This window comes from Herpailurus yagouaroundi, unplaced genomic scaffold (assembly GCF_014898765.1).
Source record: "Herpailurus yagouaroundi ecotype Mexico unplaced genomic scaffold, PumYag 160, whole genome shotgun sequence".
NCBI lineage: Eukaryota > Metazoa > Chordata > Mammalia > Carnivora > Felidae > Herpailurus > Herpailurus yagouaroundi.
The window spans coordinates 46,403,277-46,426,656 of record NW_024412401.1 but is presented as its reverse complement, the minus strand read 5'-3'; the positions used below and the strand labels follow the sequence as shown (position 1 = coordinate 46,426,656).

The 23,380-nt window shown below is 39.2% G+C and overlaps 1 protein-coding gene across 18 annotated transcripts in view; it reads left to right on the top strand.

Moving 5' to 3' along the window:
- The window catches only part of DENND1A (DENN domain containing 1A), a 511,997-nt gene that overhangs the window by 253,529 nt on the left and 235,088 nt on the right, over positions 1 to 23,380 (top strand). For 16 of the 18 annotated variants that reach the window (XR_005792696.1, XM_040482264.1, XM_040482268.1 and 13 more), the window contains 2 exons: positions 1,231 to 1,284; positions 16,478 to 16,588. Coding sequence is in view for 17 of the 18 variants with exons in the window: in XM_040482264.1 (XP_040338198.1) it covers positions 1,231 to 1,284; positions 16,478 to 16,588 (165 nt within the window). In the remaining variant the exon portion in view is untranslated. Of the gene's footprint in view, positions 1 to 1,022; positions 1,135 to 1,230; positions 1,285 to 16,477; positions 16,589 to 23,380 lie in introns of those variants that run through there. The other 2 variants (XM_040482271.1, XM_040482265.1) reach the window with 2 other exon arrangements.

The window sequence follows — 23,380 nt, the reverse complement described above, 5'->3', positions numbered from 1 at the left end:
ACCTGGTTTCAGTTCCTGGTTCTGTTACCTGCTAGCTGTGTGCCCTTAGCCTTAATTTACCCATTTATACTATGGAGATAATATCATCTTAAAATTTGTTATGGAAATTAGAGATAACATTTATACAACTCCCTGACATAAAGCCTTCCATGTAGCAGTATCCAACAGTCAGTATCTGTTGAATATCAGGCAAGTAGCTTATACTATTATTGTTGTTGTTGTCATTATTGCAGTTGTCACCCAGCCTTTCATTTCAGGAAGTCTATACAACCCATTCTTCTTGAGACCTACTTATTTTGCAATTATCCAAGAATGGAGGGGAGGGACTTCCTGAAATGTCACTTGGGGGTCCAGGTTTGAACTTTGGCCGTGGCTAAGCTGACCTTCTCTGCTGCGACCTTTCCTGCCCTTTGCACAATCCCATTTTTAATTGGCTAGCACCAGCCTCTCCCGTCCTGCTTGCCATTGTCCTCCTTGTCTTTAGTAGCACAGAAGAGGTGTCATCAGTTCAGCCTGTTGTCATTTAACTCAGGGACATATGCTCGTTACATACATGGGGATGCCTCCTTGAAAGTTCTTTGAACAGGTCAGGCTTTCAGCTCCATTGAGTCTCCCACTCCCTTCACTGGAGATTACACTGGAAGTCAGGAGACTTATTTGCAGAGCCTGCATAGGGGACAGAATTCTCCACTGTTAGCCATCTGTAGTGATCTCAGTGCAGCAGACCTTCAGTTAGAGCTGTCCTTAACGTCACTTGGGCCTTCGGGGCGGATTTCGCCCGCAGCTTGTATATGGATATAACCTCAGATGCTAAAATGAAATGGCAGATTTGGTTGGTAAGACCATTGCTGAGTGAACCTAGTGATACTTGGTCCCTTGAGTCCACTTGCCTCATTGAACAATAAATTATGAAGCCTGCAGCTTTCATGTGTTCAGAAATGTGCAAACATTGTAGGGGAATTTAGCCTTTAACCTCGTTGAGCTGTTCATTTATATCTCCTAAAGATGTTCATCTCTCATAGAAAAGAATTCCGTCTACCAAACTGATGATTTAACATGTCTGGCTGTAATCCAACATTATCCAAAGAAAATATTCTGTGGTCGTTTCCTATGAGTGAAACTTTCCTCAATTGAGTAAGGAACTATCTTCAGATCCCTTACTGGATTTCTGAGTAATGTGCTTGTGGCATATGTTTACAAAAATAAATAGCATTTGATTTTCTTTTCCAGCATTCTTATTTTACTGTGCCTGATACCAGAGAACTTCCCAGCATACCTGAAAATGTGAGTACTTGGGGAGAAAAGTTAAGTTTTTCGTCTTGTTTTTTACTTAATTTATTTTATTTTTGTTAATGTTTATTTAATTTTGAGAGAAGGAGAGACAGAGCACAAGTAGGTGAAGGGCAGAGAGAGAGGGAGTTGCAGAATCCAAAGCAGACTCCAGGCTCTGAGCTGTCAGCACAGAGCCCGACACAGGGCTCGAACTCACAAACCATGAGATTATGACCTGAGCCAAAGTTGGACACTTAACTGACTGAGCCACCCAGGCGCCCCTACTTAGTTTTAAAATAAAGTAAAAGGATACATTTTCCCATTATAAAAATAATGCATTACAAAAGCAAAGGCAAATAGAGACTATCTGAAAGGAAGAGAAAGTGTAAAGACAAGGAGGGATCATTCCTCATACTTCTCAAAGGTAATCCCCTATTAACATGTTGATGTCTCATTCTATTCTTTTGGGAATGTATGTTTCACATAGTTAAAATCACCTATCGCATAAACATTTGTCTATCTTATTCATAAATATCATATTTGGTGGTTGCATAGTATTTCATTTGCTATGTGGTTTACTTAGCTCTTCCCTTAGTGTTGTATATTTAGATGGTTTTTAGTTTTTCTCTTATAAAGAAAATGCTTCTATATGAAGAACTTTCCTGTAAAGATTTTTTTATTCAGGTAGGTTTACTCAAGTACAATTTTACTATGGTTCTATATTCGCTTTTAAGAGAGTAAAAGAAAATATTTGTGGGTATGAGTGTGAGGCCCCTCCAGTCCCACCTCTTAAAGAGTTTGGAGCAGTGAACTTGAGTCTGAGGGAGCAGAGGTTAATGTTTGCCCTCTGAACAAGATGAATTATGTATCTAGCCTTAAGACATATTTCCAAAATGTTTTACTTCGATTATAAATAGTACTATGTAGGGGCACCTGGGTGCCTCAGTCGTTTGGGTGTCTGACTCTTAATTTTGGCTTAGGTTGTGGTCTCATGGTTCATGGGATCGAGCCCTGCATCAGGTTCCACATTGGAACCTGCCTGGAATTCATTCATTCATTCATTCATTCATTCATTCATTCTCTCTCTCTCAAAATAAATAAATACATAAACACATAAATAAATAAACATTTAAAAATAAACAAATAATACTATGTTGAATTAAATATAGATTCACCACCATGTAGGCACTTGATTACTTTTTTAAAATTGTATCAAAATATATATATCTAATTTACCATTTTAACCATCTTTGTGTATACATTTCATTAGTGTATATATATTCACATCGCTGTGCAGTCATCATCAGCATTCATCTCCAAGACTTTTTCATCTTTCCCAACTGAAACTGTGTACCCATTAAAAATCAACTCCCCATTTACCCTCTCCTCTCATCCCCTGGCAACCACTATTTTTTCTGTCTGTCTGTCTGTCTGTCTCTCTCTCTCTCTCTCTCTCTCTATGAATTTGATTAGGTATCTCCTTTAAGTAGAACCATAGAATATTTGTCCTTTTGTGTTTTACTTATTTCATTTAGTATCACACCTTTGTGGTTCATCCATGTTGTAGCATGTATCAGAACTTCCTTCTTTAAGACTGAGTAATATTCCACTGCAGGCATAACAGCCCTCTCCATTTTGTTTATCCATTGATGGACACTTGAGTTGTTTCTACATTTTGGCCATTGTGAATAATGCTGCTGTGAACATTGGTGTACAAACGTCTAGATGTTTAAGTCCCTGCTTTTCATTCTTTTGGGTATATATTTGATTATTAAAGTACTGGAATAAGTGGTATATTTCTTTATAACTACTACAGATGCACAGAAAGGAAATTCTTTTAAATGTTTGTAAAACAGATAAATTATAAGTGTCAAGTAACCATGCTTTATTAATGAAGTTATTAGACTGTAGAATTGTCCTTAGGTAAACATCTTAGTTGGGACTATCAAATATATCCATAAAATTTATTATCTATATGATCAGGCTCTGGTGTAAAACACTGTTTTCTTTTTGTTTGACATTAAGTAGTAAAAAGTTTGGACTGTCATTCCCATTTCAGCAACAATAGCTAATATTACTGGGTACTACTGCTTGTCAAATGATGTATTCAGTGATTACCTGCATTTTTTCATTTACCACTCTTAATAAGCTTAGTTGCTAACTATCATAATTATTATTTTATATATGGAAACAGAGGCCCTGAGAATTTAAGTAACATGTTCAAGATTCTACAGCCAAGAAGTAGTAGGATTAGAGTTCAGACATTGGTCTTTCTGATTCTAGAGATGAGCTTTCATATGCTATGCTACACTTCAAGCTCACAATTTTACCTTTCACCTCTCAAAAAATTCCATGGAAATGACAAAAGAACTATAAAATATAGTTCCAGAGGGAGCTGCCATGCACCAGAAAATTTCAGGAATTTCCACAACATAAAGGAGATGATTATGGATACTTAGCAGTCAGTAAGTAGACAATGGAAGAACCCAAAAAAGAACTAGAAAAATCCTGTGGAAGAGAAGAAGCAGGGTCTTACTGTGGACAAATAGCAAAAGGCTGTTTGTCGCGGGATTATTTTCAAATGCTATGAAACATTTATAAAAATTGATTATGTCCCAGATCACACTGAAAACTTTTAAAGAGAGAAACTCAAAGTCTTACAGGCCAGTCTCTTTTATGGCAATGCATATGACTAGAAATTAATGATAAATAAAAATTTAAAAATAATCATCTACTTGAAATAGTGACTGGGTCAAAGAGGATGAAACATTAAAGTTGTGTATTATTTAGATATTAATGGTAACAACACAAACAACAAAAAGCCAACGGATGCAGCTAAAACTACCCTCAGGGGGAAACTGATAGCTTCTAATGCTTTATTACAAATGAGAAACTTAGAAAGTAATGAACTTGGCTTTTAGCTCAAAAAGCTGGAAAATGAATAGCAATAAAAAAGCCAAAGTAGAAAAATGAATTACGGTTTAGGTAAAAAATTTTGTTAAAGTAGAATTGAAAAATAAGACTTTTTAAAAACTGAATTTTTGAAAAGAAAACTAAAGTAAAATTAAAATTATGCAATAAATTTGGAACAGGCAGTAGAAAATTTTCTAGAAAAATATAAGTGATTGAAGTCAACGTAAGAAACAGGAAATATGAATATAGAACCAGAACTTGAAAAGATTAATGAAGATTTTTTGGCCATCTCTACACCCTGCTGTTACAAATGTGCCAGCTTTAGGTGGTTGTATAGGCATGTTAAGGAACAGATATTATGTAAACTGTTCCAAATCATAGGAAAGGTATGTACGTATATGTATTATACAAAAGCAAAAGAAAAAATCACTTGTAATCCCATATCTCAGAGAAAGTCACGTTCCAAATTTTTCTTCCCTTCCTCTTTACAATAGTACCAGTTTTCACCCTATGCAGCCTAGAGCCCCAAGGTTGCTATAGGACCCTGGATGGCTGGGGGGAGATAGGTGTCTGGCTGGCCAGAGCACAGGTCACTGCTCCTGCTTTATTCATAGCAAGTTTATTTCTAGCCACTTAAGTTGGGAATTAGATAATACTTTGAGATAAAAGTGTCCTCTTGATTAAAAAAAAAATAGTTTTAGAAGCTACGTTTTAAAAAACATAGTGGGGAGGGGTACCTGGGTGGCTTAGTCGGCTAAGCGTCCGACTTTGGCTCAGGTCATGATCTTACAGTTCTTGAGTTCAAGTTCTGCGTTAGGCTCTGGCTGACAGCTCAGGGCCTGGAGCCTGCTTCAATTCTGTGTGTGTGTGTCTCTCTCTCTCTGTCTCTGTCTCTCTCTCTCTCTCTCTCTCTCTCTCTCAAAAATAAATGTACATTAAAAAAAATAAACACAGTGGGGATCATACCAAATATATACCTTTATGTCAACTTTTTTTTTTATGACAGTGTATTATTATGGACATCTACCCTTGTCATTAAAATTTGTTATAGAATATCTTTGTTATAAAAAACATTGAACAAGTAAGTACATATAGAAAATGAATTACCGTTGTCCGTCCCCTACCCCTAGTCCCATTCTCCCTCAAGTTTGTATGTCCTTCCAGACCTTTTAGGCCTTTCTCTATGTATGTGCAGTGTCTGTCGTATGTGTGAGTACCTGGGTGTGTTGTAGACATTTTTTTAAGACATAAATGTGATACTATTCATATTGTTTTACAACTCACTTTTTTAGTTTAGTATATTCTAAAACCTGTTTATATTTACTTCATCCTTTTTTAATGATTTTTTAATTTAATGGTATTACTATTCTTATGAAAATTATGCCTATTAATGCCTTAAAAAATCATATAGTACCACATAATTGTTGATGAAAATTTCAAATTCTCCTTACTTTCCACTTCTCAGAGGCAGCTACTTTCAAGTTTTTAGCAATTGCAGTATTTCTGTCCGTGTTTTAAACCAATGTGTATATATGGCTACCTCTTAATTTTTCTGTCTCAGATATCACCTGTTAATTTTCTTATGGAAATTGAGAGTTTAGGTCTTTTACCATCTCTGAGCCCCTCTCTCCCCAGAAAAAAAAAACTTTTTATCACTTGCATGTTTTCCCTCCCCCATTTTTCCTCTATCTTCAGGAAAAATTTTAAATCCATAATGTTTATAAATAAGCATGCGGAAGGAGACATTCGATTATGATTGCGTTTCCTTTCTTGTACAACATTTTGTCAATTAAGAGTTTCTGGATTTCACATCTTCCTGTTTATTTTATTCCCTTCTGGTGAAACATTCTCCAGTAGTTTCCTCAGAAAGTATTATGTTGGGGGCAACATTTTGAAACTTTCCATCACTGAGAATGATTATCCTACTCCGGAATGAGTTGGAAGTTTGCCTTCAGAATTTTGAAGATGGAACTGTGTTGACTTCTAGTTTTCCTGTTAAAACTTGGAAGTTGTAAGCCTTTCTGATTCCTGATTTATTTTTTAGGATCCTTTATTTGTCTCTGGTATTCTGAAATTGTACAATGATTTGCTTTGCTCTGGCTCATTTTCATCTGCTGTGCTGGGCACTTGGTGGGTTCATTCAGTCTAGAAACTCATGTCCTTTAGAGCTGGGAAGTGTTGTCACATTATTTCTTTGAAAAAATTGTTCTTTATTTTTCTCTTTTCTCTGGGGCCTCTATGGTAGGATGTTCAACTTTGGTGTTGATCCTCTAATTTTCTTTTCTGTTTTCTGTCATTCCCTTTTAGTTTTCCTTTTCCTTTTTCCAATGAGTCTTTCTTCCCTGATGAATTTCTTCTGCTGTCATTGTTGATATCATGAAGAATTGATTATAAAGTTTCAAGTTCAATGCTTGGTCTAAGAGAGATACGGCTTTTGATGGTCTTTTCTTTCCCTTCTTATTGAAGAGTCTTTTGTTTCTGTTCAATAACTTGTTGTTTAATGGCATCTTGTTTTAGGAGTGCAATATTTTTTTTCTCGTCTGAGACTATTGTGTATAGATTTAAAAAATTGTTCTTCTTGTTTTTTCTTCAATGTTTTCTCTCTTCTGTTTCGTTCTATATCTTTGATTGTAGAGGCTTTCTTCATGTGGCTGTCCAGCCCTGTTTAGACTGAGGCACTAAAAAGCTAAGTGGAAGGTCTGTGTTCATGAATGGGGCTTGTTACCTGGGGCCTTTATTGTAGATGATGGATCAGAGGTCTGGTTACTTAGGGGGTCTATGGGGGAGCTCTCAAATGTCAGTATCAGAATCTTTTCTTTAGATCTAGTAAGTTTTGTTTGTGTCTGTGAGCATAAGCTTCACCTACCAGCATTCTGGAAGCTGAGGAGGGTGGTGAATTATGGGATATCAACATTTAGGATGTGTTCTTTAAGTCCCCCTCCCATTTTTTATTTAGTGCTTTATCCTCTGTCCTTAACTATACCTGGTGTCCCCAAGATTTTCTGGTTCAGTGCCTCCAGAAAGGTTCAGTGCCTTTCTGCTGGAGGGGTGTCAGAGTGAGCCTCTTGAGAGAGAAGAATCTTATTTTCACTGGCACCCTTTTTCCAACCTTCAGAGGTTCTGGATGTCTCTGATTCCTGAGCCTTTTTGGAGTTCTGTGGCCTGAATTGGGCTTGTGCCCTGTCCCTCTGTCCCAGCTTTCGTGTTCAGCCCTTTGTCAGCTTCCAAGTCACCCTCCATGAGTTTTTCAACCTCACTTGGTGCTGTGATTGGTGTTGTGGGCACGTTGGGCCAGATAATTCTTTCTTGTGTGGGATGGTCTTGTGTGTTGTGGGGTGTTAGCAGCATTCCTGAGATCATGTAGTGATATGATGGTAGCACACACCTCTCCAGCTGTGACAGCTGAAATGTCTCCAGACATTGCCACATGTCTCTTGGGATGAATGACCCAGCCTGAGAACCGTTTCTTTAGTAACATCTGCTTTCTGGCTTCTAAAAATTTGACCTCTCTCTTCCAGTAATGTCTTTTCTCTTGTTCTTTGGGGTTTATGTCTTTTAAAATTGTTTCACTGTGACTTTTCCTGGGGGGTTCTTGGGGAGGGATGGTATCAGAAAGTAAAGACATATTTACTGGAAGTCCCTCTAGTGTTTTAACTGTACCTCTCCTACTAATAGACGTTTAGATGGTCTCTAATGTCTTGCTATTATAAATAATGTTATAACAATTATTGCCTAAGTGAGGTTCATTATTTTAGTTTTTTTTTAATTTTAAGGACTGAGAATTCCTTAAGAACTTAAATTTAAGGTACTTGAAAGTTCTGATAATTTCTTAATTTTCAAAACTGCTGTAACTAAGGTTAGAAATAGGTTAGGAGGAAAAAACAAACCTGTCTTCTTCATAGCCTCAGCTCCAATTCCTGTCTGCACTGCCCCCACCATTAAAAAAAAAAAAAAAATTTTTTTTTTTTTTTTTTGCATTCCCTCTGCTGGTTTTGCCACTAATGAACCAATTCCCTGTGTATGACCCATTGTCCCCTAAATCCTCCTTTGCAAATCGGTAAAAGGCTGGCCTTGTTTGTTTCTAAGCGGGAATAATAAAAACAATCTGCCAGACTCCTAACATACATGGTTCCATTTAAGTCCTTACAGCTCCTCTGTGAGAGGTAGACGTGAGCCCCATTTTATATGTAGGGACCCGGGGCTCACAGACCTGAGGTTACCAGCCCAAGGTCTGTACCTAAGTGGGGTGTAGTGACTGAGGTTGGTAAGGAAACCAAGCATTTTGTTTTCATTACGCCAGCCTGCCTCCCTGCAGTTGGCTTTTGATATTCATGAGGAAAGAGAAAAAAATTATTTTTCATGTCTCAAATATGAAGTGAAGCAGGAACGCTTTTCCTCTAAGGAGAATCTGAACTTTTGTAGGACCAATTTGTGTGATTTTTGACATAGAGTCAGTACTGAGCTCTAGCCATGTTGAAATTTGCATTTTAATCTCTTGGTGATTTTTCAAGGATTAATTTAAAATGACTAAATTGGTGCATTGCAGATTGAAACAAGCAGTAACCACGGGGTTGTTAATATGACATAGTCTGCGGTAGTGGAAGGAACATGAGTTGTGGACACAGCCAGACACTGGGCTCCACCGCTTGGGGACCTTGGACTACTTACATACATTCTCGGAGCCTCAGTGTCCTTATGTAATTTAAAAAAAATGGGAGGAACAAATGAAGCATTGAATGTAAAGTTCCAAGTTCAATGCTTGGTGCAAGAGAGATACAGCTTTTGATGGTCCTTTTCTTTCCCTTCTTCTCTTTGCTTTCCTACAATCCTAGTCTTAACCTCTTTTGAGGTCTGTGTTGTGGCTACGGGCTAGGGCACATTACTTCTGGGGGCTTGTCTTTCTCTGGGTTTTTGCTAACATTCTGGGTTGTGAAGATCATTTCCTTTCATGGAGTGTGTGTCTGACCACACAAGTCTCTTAGCAGCTTCCACTGACACCGTAATTTTTGAAGCTTAGAAATGGTGCCAGGAATGAAGTCCAGGACTCCAGTGCCTACCACATGGGGGCTTCTGTAAACATTTATTGACTATCTCCTCTAAGGGGCATACTGAACTTAAGAGAATAAGCAAAGAAAAGGATGGAAGGACTTTGGCACATGGAACTTAATTCTGCCGCCAAAGAATCTGTTGCTCTGGACAGCTTCAGAGAACGGTTAATGTAAGAAAGAGATAACACCTACCATGGATCAGTTCAGGCAGTATTTGTTATGTCATGGGATCTTCACAGCAGCTTGTGGTGTGGTTGCTCTCCCTGCTCTGAAGAAGAAATGAAGCCCAGAGACCTGAAGTAACTTGCCCCTAGTCAGCCGGCCAATAAATGCTAAAAACGGGCATCACACGCAGGTCAATCTGATCCCAGTGCTGAGATGCTGCTGAGCCCTGGGCCTTAGGCTCCATGGCTTCCTACGCCCTTCTAAGAAATTGCTCATCGGCAGTTTCAGTTCTGTCATTAATTTTGTGAACATGTTTAATGTCATTTCTCCTTCCAGAATGAGAGGGATTAGTATTTTTTCGTCGCTGCATCTCTGTAATTAGCACTTTACCTAGAACATAGTAGATTGTCAATATATATTTATAGAATGACTGAATGGTTGGCTGGCTGGCTGAGTGAATGAGTGAGCAATGCAGCCACCCCGTGGAAAGGGGAAAATAACAATTCTTCTCACTTGGCTTTTGGGTCAGTGTGTCTGCAAGACATTAATGAAAAGCAAACATAGAAAATTCTTTCCACTTTTAGATCACTGTTGAAGTTAATTCTCATTAATCCTGCAATTTCTGCGTCGAAATATTTTCTTCCTTTTCACTGAAAAAGCATCACTAGGTAATTGTTCATCAGGGTTTTTCTCCATCAAGATAACACATGTAGGAGTGAATTTTATACAGGCAATAGTCAAATGAGCATACATCTTTATAAATTTTAAACAATTGACCTGCACTAAAAAGAAATCCCAGATCAGGAACAATAATAATAGGTATGGGTAGTAATAATAACATTGTAAACTGGCTGTATAAGGGACTTTTTTTTTTAAGCACCCAGGTTTTGAAGTTTACTTCTGATTAATGGATAATCATATAGACCTTCATTTGGGATATTAAACAAACCTGTCTTAATTATCTGGTCAGTGTCATACCAAGTGGTTAATGATGCAGGAAAAGCATTTAGAATGGACAGTTACATATAACATTGCCCAGGCTCCACTTTGTCAAAAGATGTGCCATGATATAGAAAAGATTTATGAACTCATCGTGACTTTGAAAAATAAACAAAGTTGAGGTGGTACTAGAAGGCCTATTATCAAGTACTGAGATTGTAGAGAATTCCATTGTTGCTCTTAAGGGTTGTCAGGTAATTGTTTATTCTAATGGTTTTTCCATTCACATATGAGGGATAAAAGTTGACCTCTGGGTAAACCCTGCCTTCTTTCCTATAATATACTTCTCTGATGTGATTGCTTAAGTGAGTTTGTGGAATTCTTAGATTATTTTAGAATGCAAATTTATAATTCCCTTTTAAGAATCCCACACAACTAAAGTAACCTAAATTCTTAAAAAAAAAAAAAATCAATTGAGGATTCTAAAGGTTTACGTTATGGGAAAATAATCTGAGCAAGAGTTATTTCAGGAAATAAGACCCACTGGCAAAACCAAGCCTCTTGCCTTAGAAGCCTCCTCCAGACACAGTACAGTAAGTCTTTATCATGTGTACTGTGTATGAAGCTGAAAGTCACAAAGACTAATAAAATGACAGACCGTGGGGCGGATTAGCATCTGTTTCGAAGGCTCCAAGGAGTACCCAGCTTAGAGTCGGTTCTTTGGTTTGGGGATTATCTCATTTCCCCAAGGTATTGAACCTAAGACGCTTTTTCTCTAAGCCCCACTATATCCCCTCCCATCCTTGGCCCATCCCCCCAAACCCCCACCTGCTTCCTAACCCCGGGCGTGGATCACAGTGAGCCTGAAGTCCCCAGCCACCTGGATCGGCACAGGAGCCAGCAGGGATGGCTAGAAGTAAGCAGCTATTATGGGGCTTCTCCTGGGGGAAATGAGGTTTGTCAGGTGCCTTCCCCTCCTCTTTGTCTGGATTTAGAGCCACAGAGGGTTAGAGCTGGAAGGGACCTTTACCGTCATTTCTTTGTAGAGATGAGAAACGGGAGCCTGGAGAGGCTAAGGAGCTTGTGCAGCACACGCCTTTTCCGAAACTCAACTTCAAGGCTGTTTTGGCCCTGTTGACTAGAAACCTTCCTTGGACCTGAGCCCTTCCCAGCCCAAGTAGTGGTCAGCTTCATATCCCTGCTACCCAGCCCTACAGAGTAAGCCCATAATACATGCTAGGCAGATAGGAGAATGCTCACAAGGCACATCATTGATATGTAACTGAAATAATGCTTGAGCTCTATGAATGGAAACAGAATGTCCTTAAACCTAAAAACGTACTGGCACTGAGAAAACTGAACCCTTCTGAGTCTGGACACTGGAAATAGTCCCTCTAAGCAAGATTTTCCTTCCCAGTAGGTGAGTCACACAGAGAATTCATTGTCAGGGAATAAAGGGAATGGTGATTTAGACTTAGCCTTGGTGGCATTATAATCCAGGACACTAGGCCCAAGACCAGGTGAGCGGCAACACCTTGCTTGACAGGATTGATGGTTCTTTACAAGGAGGACTGATCCCACATTAAGTGAGTGGACTCTCCCTCTAAAAAACCGGGCAAGTGGACAAGCGTGGCACTCCGTAACCTGGAAGTCCTGAGCGTTGTCTGAGATTCTTCCTCCCCCCTCCACTTCTCAGGTCTAATTCATTATCAAGTCCTGTGATTCCACTTTACAGAGATCTGTCACATCTGTATCCAAAGCTTTCATCTCAATAGTTTTTTTGCTGTAGTCATTCATTCTGGGAATATGGCGCCAGCCTGTTAACTGATTGTGCTGCCTCCTGCTTGCCCTCTCCTGTGCGTCCTCCATAGGACCTCCAGGAAGATCTTTCCGAAACACATATGTGATTATATCATGATCCTTCAGCAACTCCCTCTGACCCACAAGGGAAGTCTAGGCTCTCACAGAATCTGCACCCAGTTCCCCTGCCCCAGCATGTCCCCTGCTCTAAACCCTGCTCTTCATTTTACTGAACTGCTAAGAGCTCTTCTCTCCTCCTTGCCTCTGTCTCTGCTTGGAATACGCTTCTTCCTGTGTCCACTGAGTGAACCGTTGGTGGGAGGCCCAGACCTAATATCTTCTCCTCTGTCAAGCCTTCCTCCCGTATCGGTCCAGCAAAGTTGAATCTGCCCTTCTCAGGCGGCCCTGGAGTGTGTGCGGCCTGGACCACAGTACTTTGCACACCATACTGATGCCATTGCCATCCCCAGGCTAAATTCCTGGAAAATGGGGATCATCTTTTCTTTAATCTCTGCAGGCCCAGCTCCCAGGTTGGTACTAAACACATAGTAGGAGTTAAATACGTTTGTTGATTGGCTGATTACAGGAGACAGAAATGGGAGGTTGAAGATTTAGTCCCACTGAAGGAAAGTGCTAGGAGAGTAGTATACCTTGTGTCCTTTATAAATATAAGCTCACAGTATATTCTGGCTGCAGTCTTGACCTAGGACAACTTGCTATGGAAGTCGTCTCTTCTCGTTATTCCCTACACTCTTGTCTTACCCATCAGACATACATGATTGAGCTGGCTGTGAAGTAAACACCTGCTTCTGCATGAAGCCCCTCCCCCATTACCTGATGAACAAACCACCTATTTCTTTACACTTTTAATAAATAGAGCCACACACACCTTAAACAAGTCCCAATCCCACCCCCCTGCCATTTTATCTGACTTTGTGAGTTGCTAGTGTCAATTTTGTTTTCCATGAGCCCTTCACCATTGATCACTTCATCCAACTCAGACCCAGGTTTTCTGACGTCAATGCTGTGTTCTTCCTAATACACCACCTTGTCTGTCTTCCAGGCTGGTGTGTTCCTCTTAGTCCAGCTAAGGAGTCTTAGTCACTGCTTTCTCTACTTATTGATTCTTTCATCAAACTGCTAGGTGATGGGATATGTCATTATACCCAGAGGGACCTCAGTGAAGTGACAAAAACCTACTTGTAGCTGAGTGGTTATAAGATAGAGACCAATCACCATGCCTGCTCAAAGTGGAGGAGCTTGACAAATGAGGAATCTAGGAAGACTTCCAGGGGGAGGTGACATCTCAGCTGGGTCTTGGAAAGTAAATGGGTGTCCTCAAGGAGGAGAAGAGCATTCTAGGAGGAGGAAACAACAGAAGTAAAGACCTGAGGGTAAGAAAAGGCATGGCAGGTTTGAGAAATTGGGGATTGGTGGGGCTTAAGCCACTGGATCCTTTAAGGCACAAGGGAGAAAACCCCTTTCTCCAAGGGGGTGTTCTTCGGAGATGAAGCATGGTGGAAACTGTAAATGTTCCCTGCAGCTGCTCCCAAGGCCTGCTGTGCCCCACAGGTGCTCCCATGGCCTGCTCTGCCCCACAGGTGCTCCCAAGGCTGAGTGAAGTTCCCGGGGCTGTCGCCACTCCCACCCACTCCCACCCGCCTGGGCGGGTGGCTTCCCAGAAGGAAAGAGGCAGGGGAGGAAGCAGATAAGAAAGACAGCTTCTGTTTAGACACAAATATCTTGGTAATCAGCACAGATGGGATGAGAAATACCAAAAAAAGTACATGACAGTTTAGAGAGAATTTGGCTAAATGTTACATATTTTTAACATACCTGTGTAGAGTTTTTGGAACAAGCACCTGAATCCCTCCGAACCCGATTGGGCCTGGGGGTTATGCCTCAACCAAGTGGTGTTTTTATTTCAGAAATGTTTCCTTCCCCATCCACAAAAGTATCCTTATGATTTTTTTTTTTTTTTTCTCCCACCAAAATAAGGTGCAGGATTTGTCTCTGACGCTGTGTCTCCTTATTTGGACGGCAAGCTGTGTAACATATTTCTACCCAGCGTGAAGCTTCTTGGCAGACTCTTGAGGCCACGTTTTGGTGGCTTCAGAGTTATCTTTGGATCTGTCAAAAGTGCTAATGGGCTTTCTGGCCTTCTTTAAGCTCCTCATTTCTATTTTCTTTTTACTTCCATCCTCTCCTAAAAGAAAAATTTATGTAATTCATCAGCAGTTAAGCATTTTACTGAAATGCTCAGCTGAGGGCCTTGTATTTTTGTTTGCGAGAATAGCTCTGCCATGTCACGGTCTTCAGAACAAACCCCACCCTGACATCATCAGCTCAGCACTCCTCAGTCCACTGGGCAAGAGATCCACTTGTTGACTCATTGAGACTGCCTTTCTTGTTTTTGGTTTTCAAGTTTGTGAAGAGGCAAGTCGGCGTGGTGGTTAGAGCAAGGGTTTCAGATTCAGGAGACCTGGTTTTGAAACTGGGCTCTGCCTTTTCTAGCTGGGTGACCTTTGCAGACTACTTACCCCTCCTGAGCCTCAGTTTCTACATCTGTAAAATGGAAATGAAACTGCCTTTTCCAGCGTTGTTGAGAAAGATTAGAGAGAACACAGGTAAAGTACCTGTTGTCCAGCACATAAGGATTACCCAGTACATGGGATAACAGTTCTTGACAGCAGTGTTTCTCTTTCAGCAGGCATACTTTGATCCTGCTTTGTTCCTGTGCTGTGCTCTCTTTCCTGAATACAACTTTTACCTACAATTTTTGGTGATATAAACGATGAGCACAGGCTTAGAGACAAACTCACCCAAGACTGAATATGTACATAGTGTGTAACCTTGGTCATATTACTTCATTTTATCTGTTGCCTCTGTTTTCTTATCTGTATGTAGAGACGATAATACCTGTTCAAGGAGTGGTTTCAAGATCAAATGAAATAACGTATGTAAAGCTGTGTGTATTGTAGATGTTTAAAAATGTTTAAGTGGGTCAATGTAACGTAAGGGAAAATATATGGGCTCTGGAGTTGGATCTGAGTCCAAATTCTGACTATACCAGCTACTGAATCTCTCTCAGACGTACTTTATATATTGGGGGAGAAATGCCTCATTGGAGTTTTGTGGAAAGTGCGTAAGATCACACATACAAAGTATCTGCTATAGTACCTGGTACTTGGTAGGTAGTCAGTATATGGAACTGTTAATTCACTCACTATAAAGGTCACTGGTTAACCTGGTATTCCAATCAAACAACAATAAATCATAAGATAAGTGCCCATTCTTTTTCCCAACCCGTAATATTGTTGAAAAGCACTTTATGCTATTTTGCATGGAAAATCCACCTGGTTTTCTTGGATTTATGGGCTATGGCTCTTTCATCATTATACATTGCAACCCCTTGGCAGTAGTGTTACCTCCCTGACCCCCTTCATTTTCAGAGGATTATATTGTGTGGCATTGAAAACCTGTAACATTGAGGAAATTAACATATTCATGTATATTATTAAGGTCAGGTAGGTATAGAAAGGATTGCAGAAATGAAACACATTGTATTTTTTCTGAAACCTAAAGAGGGCCAATCTAGAGTACTAATTAAAGAAATGAAGTCCCGGCTACAGACAAAAGCTGGTTAAAACACTGCTTTGTCACCACTTGCTGCTTGTCTGCAATTTTTTTTTTGCCTTTTGAGTGAAATACCTGGAAATTGTAAATCTTCGAAATTGCTCCAATTCCTGCCGAGTCCTTTCAGAGGGTGTAAACTGTGGAGGAGGGGGACGCCAGCAGTGATGACAAGAGAGGAGCGTGCCCAGCCTTTGCGGGTGGGATCTGTTGGACAGAAACGGGCTCTGTGCCAAAAGCATTTTGGTCCTTGGGTACTTTCTCTTGACTACGCGTATGGTGCAGTGCATTGGGAAAGTCTTAGGATCTGGGGTCAGAAGATCGGAGCTGCAGTCCTGTCTTTATTGCTCATGAGACTCTTTGATCTTGGCATCCCTCTCTGAGCCTCGGTTTCCTCATTTGTAAGATTGCAGACTTCCTGTCCTGCTCACCCTTTGGAACTGATAAGAAAAGCAACACAGTGCTGCCTGTGACCTCACTTAAACTGTAGTCACCACACACAAGTGCTTCGTCTCTAAAGTCTCTTCCAACTTTGCATTTCATGATTTTACACACAGTGGGATTCAGCCTCCCAGGTGGAAAGAATAGGACAGGGGCAGAGGAGAGTATACTTTCTAATGATTTTTTGCTTCACATGCTTTTTTAGATACCGCCTGTAACAAGAGCAAACAAAATAAGCTACGATCTCCCCTTCTTGTTTCTCCTAGAGAAATCTGACAGAATATTTTGTGGCTGTGGATGTAAACAACATGTTACATCTGTATGCCAGTATGCTGTATGAACGCCGGATTCTCATCATCTGCAGCAAACTCAGCACTGTGAGTAGACTCATGAGATGGGCTTTTTAATTGCTGTAATTGAAAGATGGATCAGAAAGATTAAAGACAATTTTAGAAGAAAATCAGCCACAATCCCCTCAACATGTCATTTTCATTAATTATTCATGTTTCTTTACAGTGCATGTTTCATTTATTCTTATAGCTTCACAATCAGTTATAAATAGTCTTCCATTTGGTCGTGTCATGAACACTTTGCATATTTTCACATAAGCTTCCGTCATTGTCATTTTCTTTACATGTCTGCATCATATTCCATTGTATTGATGTGTCATCATTCCCTAGATCTTTCTTCTTTCGATGGCCATTTAGGTTGTTCATAGTTTAATCCTTTAGTAGATAATACTGCAGTGAACATCTTGTGGCTGCTTTGGACGGATGCAGTTCGTATTTGAATGAGTTAGACCATCAGGTCAAAGCACTTGATGAACACTGTGACTTAGGGACTGCCAGACCACTTGCCAAACAGGCTGTATTTGTTTATAGTGAATGCTGCCAGCTGTATATGAGTTACCATTTCTGCTGCAGCCTTGCCAGAATTGTGTGTGTGTTCATGCATTTGTGTGTTAATTTTGCTAATAAAATAGGTATAAAATGGTATTGCAGGTTTGCTTTATTTCTCTTTGGTTACAGGTTACTGAATATTTTCCATGGGTTTGTTTTCTGTTTATATTTTGTTAATGTCTTTTCCCATTTATCTTATAGGACTCTTGTTTTTTGTTTTTTAATAAATTGGAATGAGGTCTTTTATATTGTAATAGCTTTTGCTATATGTATAATATAAACATTTTTTCATATTTTTATTTTAGTTTTTTGTTTTTAACTTGCCAAGTATAGGAGTTTGTATCATTCCCTATATTTCATAAGGAAAATTCTCAAAGACAGAAAGTAGAAATCATTTTACAGTAAACACCCATAGAATTCAATCTAGGTTTTTCCATTAACACTTGACTGTGCTTGTTTTGGCACATATTTATTTACCTGCCCATCCCACATGCTGTCCATCAATCCATCATATTTTATGACGCATTTTAAAGTAAATCACAGACATCAGTATACATCCGCCTAAATAATTGAGCATGTTTATTATTAACTGAAGTTCAATATCTCTTTATAGTATTATTTTTCTTTTGAGGTTAAACTTACATACAGAAATTGACTGGGAGTGGAATGCCTAACAGGTACCTCTCTGTTAGAGAGGGTAGAAAGACCTTCTTATAGTGAGAGTTTCCCTAATGAAGGGTCTATGGATAAAATCAGTTGAGTGTTTACATATTACTATAAGGCACCTAATAATGAAAACTTTGTGAGGCTATTAGAGTTTTCTTTATGATTTTCATCATAACTTCATTATTTTATTATTTCTTTGGTGTTGTTTGCTTGTCAAGAACTCACAGTTTTTTCATTGTGCCAGGCTCATAGCATATGCTTGGTGATAAAAGCATGGCCCTTGCCCTCAAGGGGAAAACATCCCAGAGGAGACCTCTTGCTTTGTTTTGCATTTTATTTTAAAGTAGGAGTGCAGTTAATAATCTTAGGACCTGAACACCCAGACTGAGTTTCAGAACTAGAGGATTGCCGCTGTGTCTTTATGAGGCCAGTGAGAATAAAAGTACGGTCAGGGAGCACCTGGCTGGGTCAGTCGGAGGAGCGTGTGACTGTTGCTCTCGGGGTCGTGAGTTCAAGCCCCATGTTGGGTATAGAAATTACTTAAATAAAACTTTGGGAAAAAAATGAAAAAAGAATAGAAGTACAGTTGAAAGAGTCTAGTCCAGGGGTGCCTGTCTGGCTCAGTTGGTTTGGCATCTGATTCTTGATTTCGGCTCAGGTCATGATCTCATGGTTTGTGGGTTCGAGCCCCGCATTGGGCTCTGCATTGGCAGTGCAGACCCTATTCAGGATTCTCTGTCTTCCTCTTTTTATGTCCCTGCCCTGCTCCCTCTCTCAAAAATAAAGAAACATTAGGGGTGGCTGGGTGACTCAGTCGGTTACGTGTCCGACTTCAGCTCAGGTCACGATCTCACAGTTCATGGGTTCGAGCCCTGTGCTGACAGCTCAGAGCCTAGAGCCTGCTTTGGATTCTGTGTCTCCCTCTCTCTCTGGCCCTCCCCCCCACCCCGACCACATGCTCTGTCTCTGTCTGTCTCAAAAATAAATAAACACTAAAAATTTTTTTGAAGTGTAGTCCATAACCAGTTACTGTTATATTGGAGTATTAAATTTCAGTAGAACAAAAAGACATCATATTGATTTAATTTAAATTCCCTATAATAAAATTATGATATTTTGAACTCTTAATATGTGCCAGGCACTGTGCTAAGCACTTTGCAATTACTAACTCATTTAATCCTCACTAAAACAGTGTGTGGTAGGTTCTGGTATTGCCTCCTTTTTATAGATAAGGAAGAATGTACCTTCTGTGTGATTTTTTGTTTAGGTAAATATAATAGATTAAACACACAAAACTATTTCTGTTCTTTCCCAAAACTAAAATGAATTCAAGAATAAATCAACAAGCACAAAGAGCAGATGAAGCAGAGATTTTTAAAAATAATAAGAAAATACTATTATCAGTGTTATGCCCGTATTTAAAAACTAAGGTGCAATGGACAGTAAAACATAATTTATCAAAATTGAATCAAGAAAGAAAAATTGAATAGGTCATTTAATTTATAGAAGTTGAGTCAGTGTATAATTTCTTTTTTTCTGAAACACTCAGATGGTTTTACAGATATGTTTTGTCAAACATCTCAAGGAACAGATAGATCCCTGCAGTCTTAGACAAACTTCTTGAGAGTCTAGAAAGAAGGAATACACTCCACCTTTTCTTGTGATAATTGTGTAACCTCAACATGCAGCCACACAGGAGATAACACAGGAAAGAAAGTTTATCAGCCAATCTCAGTCATAAACATAATAGTTTTAAAGAAACTGGTAGCAAATGTATGAAAAATATAATTCATAATAACTAAGTTGGGTTTGTTCCAGAAATGTAAGGTTGATAATATTAGAAAAGTCTGTTCGTATAGCTTACCACATTAACATATTAAAAGGGAAGATTCATAGGGTCACCAATAGACCGAGAAGCATGGTAAGTTCATGAATAGGAAGACAATGTATTTAAGATGCCATCCCACTCTAAAATGATCTATATAGATTGCATACAGTTCCATTGAAAATCCCATTAGGATTTTACACAGTGCTTGGCAAACTGATTCTAAAATTAATGCAGAAGAGTCCAAGGAAGAGCAAAGACATACTTGAAGAAAAAGAATGGGTCATGGAAACTTGCTTTACCCGCTATCAACATTTTTTGTAGGGCTGTAGTAATTAAGATGCTAGTAATGCACAGGAATACACAAATCGTCTTGACGGAACAGGATCGACATTGCAGAAACAGGCCATGTGTGTGGGGCTCTCGATAGACAACTGAAGTGGCATTGTAAAATCTGAGGGAACGGATGGAGCTTTCAATAATTGATTATCCACATGGGGAAGAAAAGGGAGACGATTTCTATCTTACACTCTCTGCAAAACCGAATCTCAAATGCGTCAAGGACTTAAGTGTGAAAGGCAAAGTTTTAAACCTTCTAGAAGACAAAATAGAATAATATCTGTGATCTTGGAGTAGGGAGAAATTTAACCAAATAATCCAAAATGTACATTGTATAAAGGAAAAGATTAAAATTGGGAAAGTTTGTTCATTAAAAAATATTCAGAGAATGAAAAGACACATCACAAGCTGGAGTTGAGATATTTGCCATATGTAACAACTGACAGAGTATTAATATCTGAAATATGTAAAGAACTACTGCAGTTGAAAAGCAGAAGACAAGTCTATCAATGGAAACATTGGCCAAAAGCACAAATCGGCATTTCACAGAAGAAAATGGCTAATAAAATATGTGGAAAGATGCTCAACTGCCTTAGTAATCATAGACAAGCAAATTAAAATTACAATGATTAAAATACTAGGTTTGCAAAAATGCGATGTCTGATAAAGTCAAGTGTTCTATCGAAATTGCATTGGGGAATTCATGAACTACTCTGAAAAGTATGTGGCACAATTATTTGCATACACTCAAAACTCAGCACTTCCATCCCTGGGTAGAATTGTGTGTGTTTGTGTGTGTGTACGTGTGCATGCATGTGTGTGTGCATACACCTACCTACACACACTCATTGGTCATTTATAGTGGGGTTCATGTACAAGTATGTTCATAGCAGCATTGGGTCTTTTGCTTTTGTTTTTTAAACCTGGACAGAGGCTGCATGACCACCAACAGAGAACAGATAAATTATGGTATAGTCATACAATGGAGTCCTGTTATCACTGAAAAAGAACTAACCTACCAACATGATTAGGTCTTTAATACAGACTTTTGAGTGAAAGAAGCTACTGAAGAATATACAGTATGGTTTCATTCACATAAAATTCAAGTAAGAGAAATTAAAAGGGATATTACTTAGGGATACATACAAACTGCATGGGGGCAAAAGATATGATAACACAAAATTTAGGTAGCAGTTTCCTCAAAAGGAGTGAAAACAGTATAGTCAGAAAGAGGCATACAAGGGACATCAACAGTATTGTTTTCTGTCTTGAGCTTGGTTAGGGAATCAGCAAACTATTCTGTCAGGCGTCCAATAGTAAATATGGCTTTGTAATCCAAACCGTCTTGTAATTACTGGACTACAACCTTATAGTTTACAATCCGTAAACTAGTGGGAGAGCCTGTGTTCCAGCAAAACTTTATTTACAAAAATAGGCAGGACAGACTTGGCCTTCAGGCTGTAGTTTGCCAACCATGAAGCCAGGGTGCTGGATTTCAGATTCTTAAGTTTGTGTTTTTTTTTTTTTTTTAAGTTGATTATATGGGAGCACCTGAGTGGCTCAGTCGATTAAGCGTCCAACTTTGGCTCAGGTCATCATCTCACAGTTCATGGGTTTGAGCCCTGCGTTGAGCTCTGTGCTGACAGCTGGGAGTCTGGAGCCTGCTTTGGTTTCTGTGTCTCCCTCTCTCTGCCTCTCCCCCACTCTCACTCTGTCTCTCAAAAGCGAATAGACTTAAAAAAAATTTTTTTTACGTTGATTATATGATATACATAATTTTATATGTATATATATTTCAGAATTTTTGAAAAGTTGAAAAAGAAGATACCAAGCCCCTTCATCGTGAAATGTTACAACACAGAGATAGAGACAAAGCAGTTCTTATGCAAAGGTTAAGAATTAAAATTGCATGAGATTTGGCAGGGGCAGTTCTAGAACCCAGAAGATGGTGCAGCAGTATCTGGTGCTTCTCGGGGAAAAATGATTTCTCACCTGAAATTCCGTGTGTGTCTAATGGAAGCCGCTACCATACCTCATCAACCTCCTGAGGTCCCTGTTCCTCCACTCTGCCTTCTCGGTTGTGGACACACCATCAGTTCTCTTGAGGGCCAACCCTCAACTCTGCTGATCCACCTGACTTCATTCAACTGGTATTTTTCATGGCCCCATTTTAAGGCAGTGGGGATACAAGAGACAAAAATCCCTGTCCTCACGAAGCTTATGTTCTAGTAGGTAGACCTTCAGTAAACTAAGTTAAATATATAGTACGGTAGCTAATGATTAATACTAAGGAGTATAATAAAATGAAGAAGGAGACTGAATGGGAAGGGTAAGGCATTGCATTTTTAGGTCGATGGTCAAAGAATGCCTTATTCGGAAGGTGATGCTACAGGTTCCTTCTTACTACCTTAAGAGAATTCCTCTGACATTGAGCTCCTCTCTGATGTGTCTGTTTGCTTCTCTATTGGCTATTCTTAGGAGCTTGCTGATATGGTGGAATAGCTCCCAAACTTCAAAACAAAACTTCCACATCCCCTTTATCCCATTTTTATTCTCCCTTTTAGAACAAAATTCCTTGACAGTTACTTCTATTAACTGTCTAATTCTCCCCCTCTCCTCTCCCCAGTCTGCTGTTAGGGTTTAGCCTCATCCTTTCCACTGAAACCACTTTGTTCAGGGCACCGATGACCTCATATCAAGTAAAATTCAAATGAATTAGTGCTTACAGAGTCCTTAGAATGGAGTCTGGCCTATAGTGTGTGTGTGTGTGTGTGTGTGTGTGTGTGTGTATAAATATATATATTATATGTATAAATATATATATTTATAAGAAGTTAACATCTATAATGCGAAGTAAAATACTGTTTAAAATTAGGAAATCGTTATTTAGAAATAGATAAATACTGTGTTGAATGTGAATACTAGGAATTAAGGTTAAGGACTTTTTTTTGAGCTTTTTGTAGTTTTGTTTTAAGGCTATATACATGTATCACTTTGACTTAAACTTTTTGTTTAAAAACAGTTGATTTTTAAATAACTTCTGAATTTTAATGATTCATAGTAGAAACCTCTTTAGGAAGAAGGGGGTGGTTCTTCTTATATCTCACATGTGGTCAACAGCATCCCGATGTGTAATTTCTCCAGGGATACAGTAGGTGAGCAGACATCAATTTTATCCAAGCCTTTGTACTTCTCCAACTTAAGAATTTAAAGTGTTTTTTTTATTTTTTTAAGTTTTATTTACTTAAGTAATCTCTGTGCCCAACGTAGGGCTTGAACTCATGACCCTGAGACCAAGAGTTGCCTGCTGTTCCAGCTGAGCCAGCCAGGTGCCCCTAAAGTTTTCTAACTGTTGCCTTTTATTTCCTTAGTAGTGACTTTTCATTGTCTTTTCAATGACACGGGGAATGCAAAGGTTGTTTTAATAGCCTGAGGTTTCT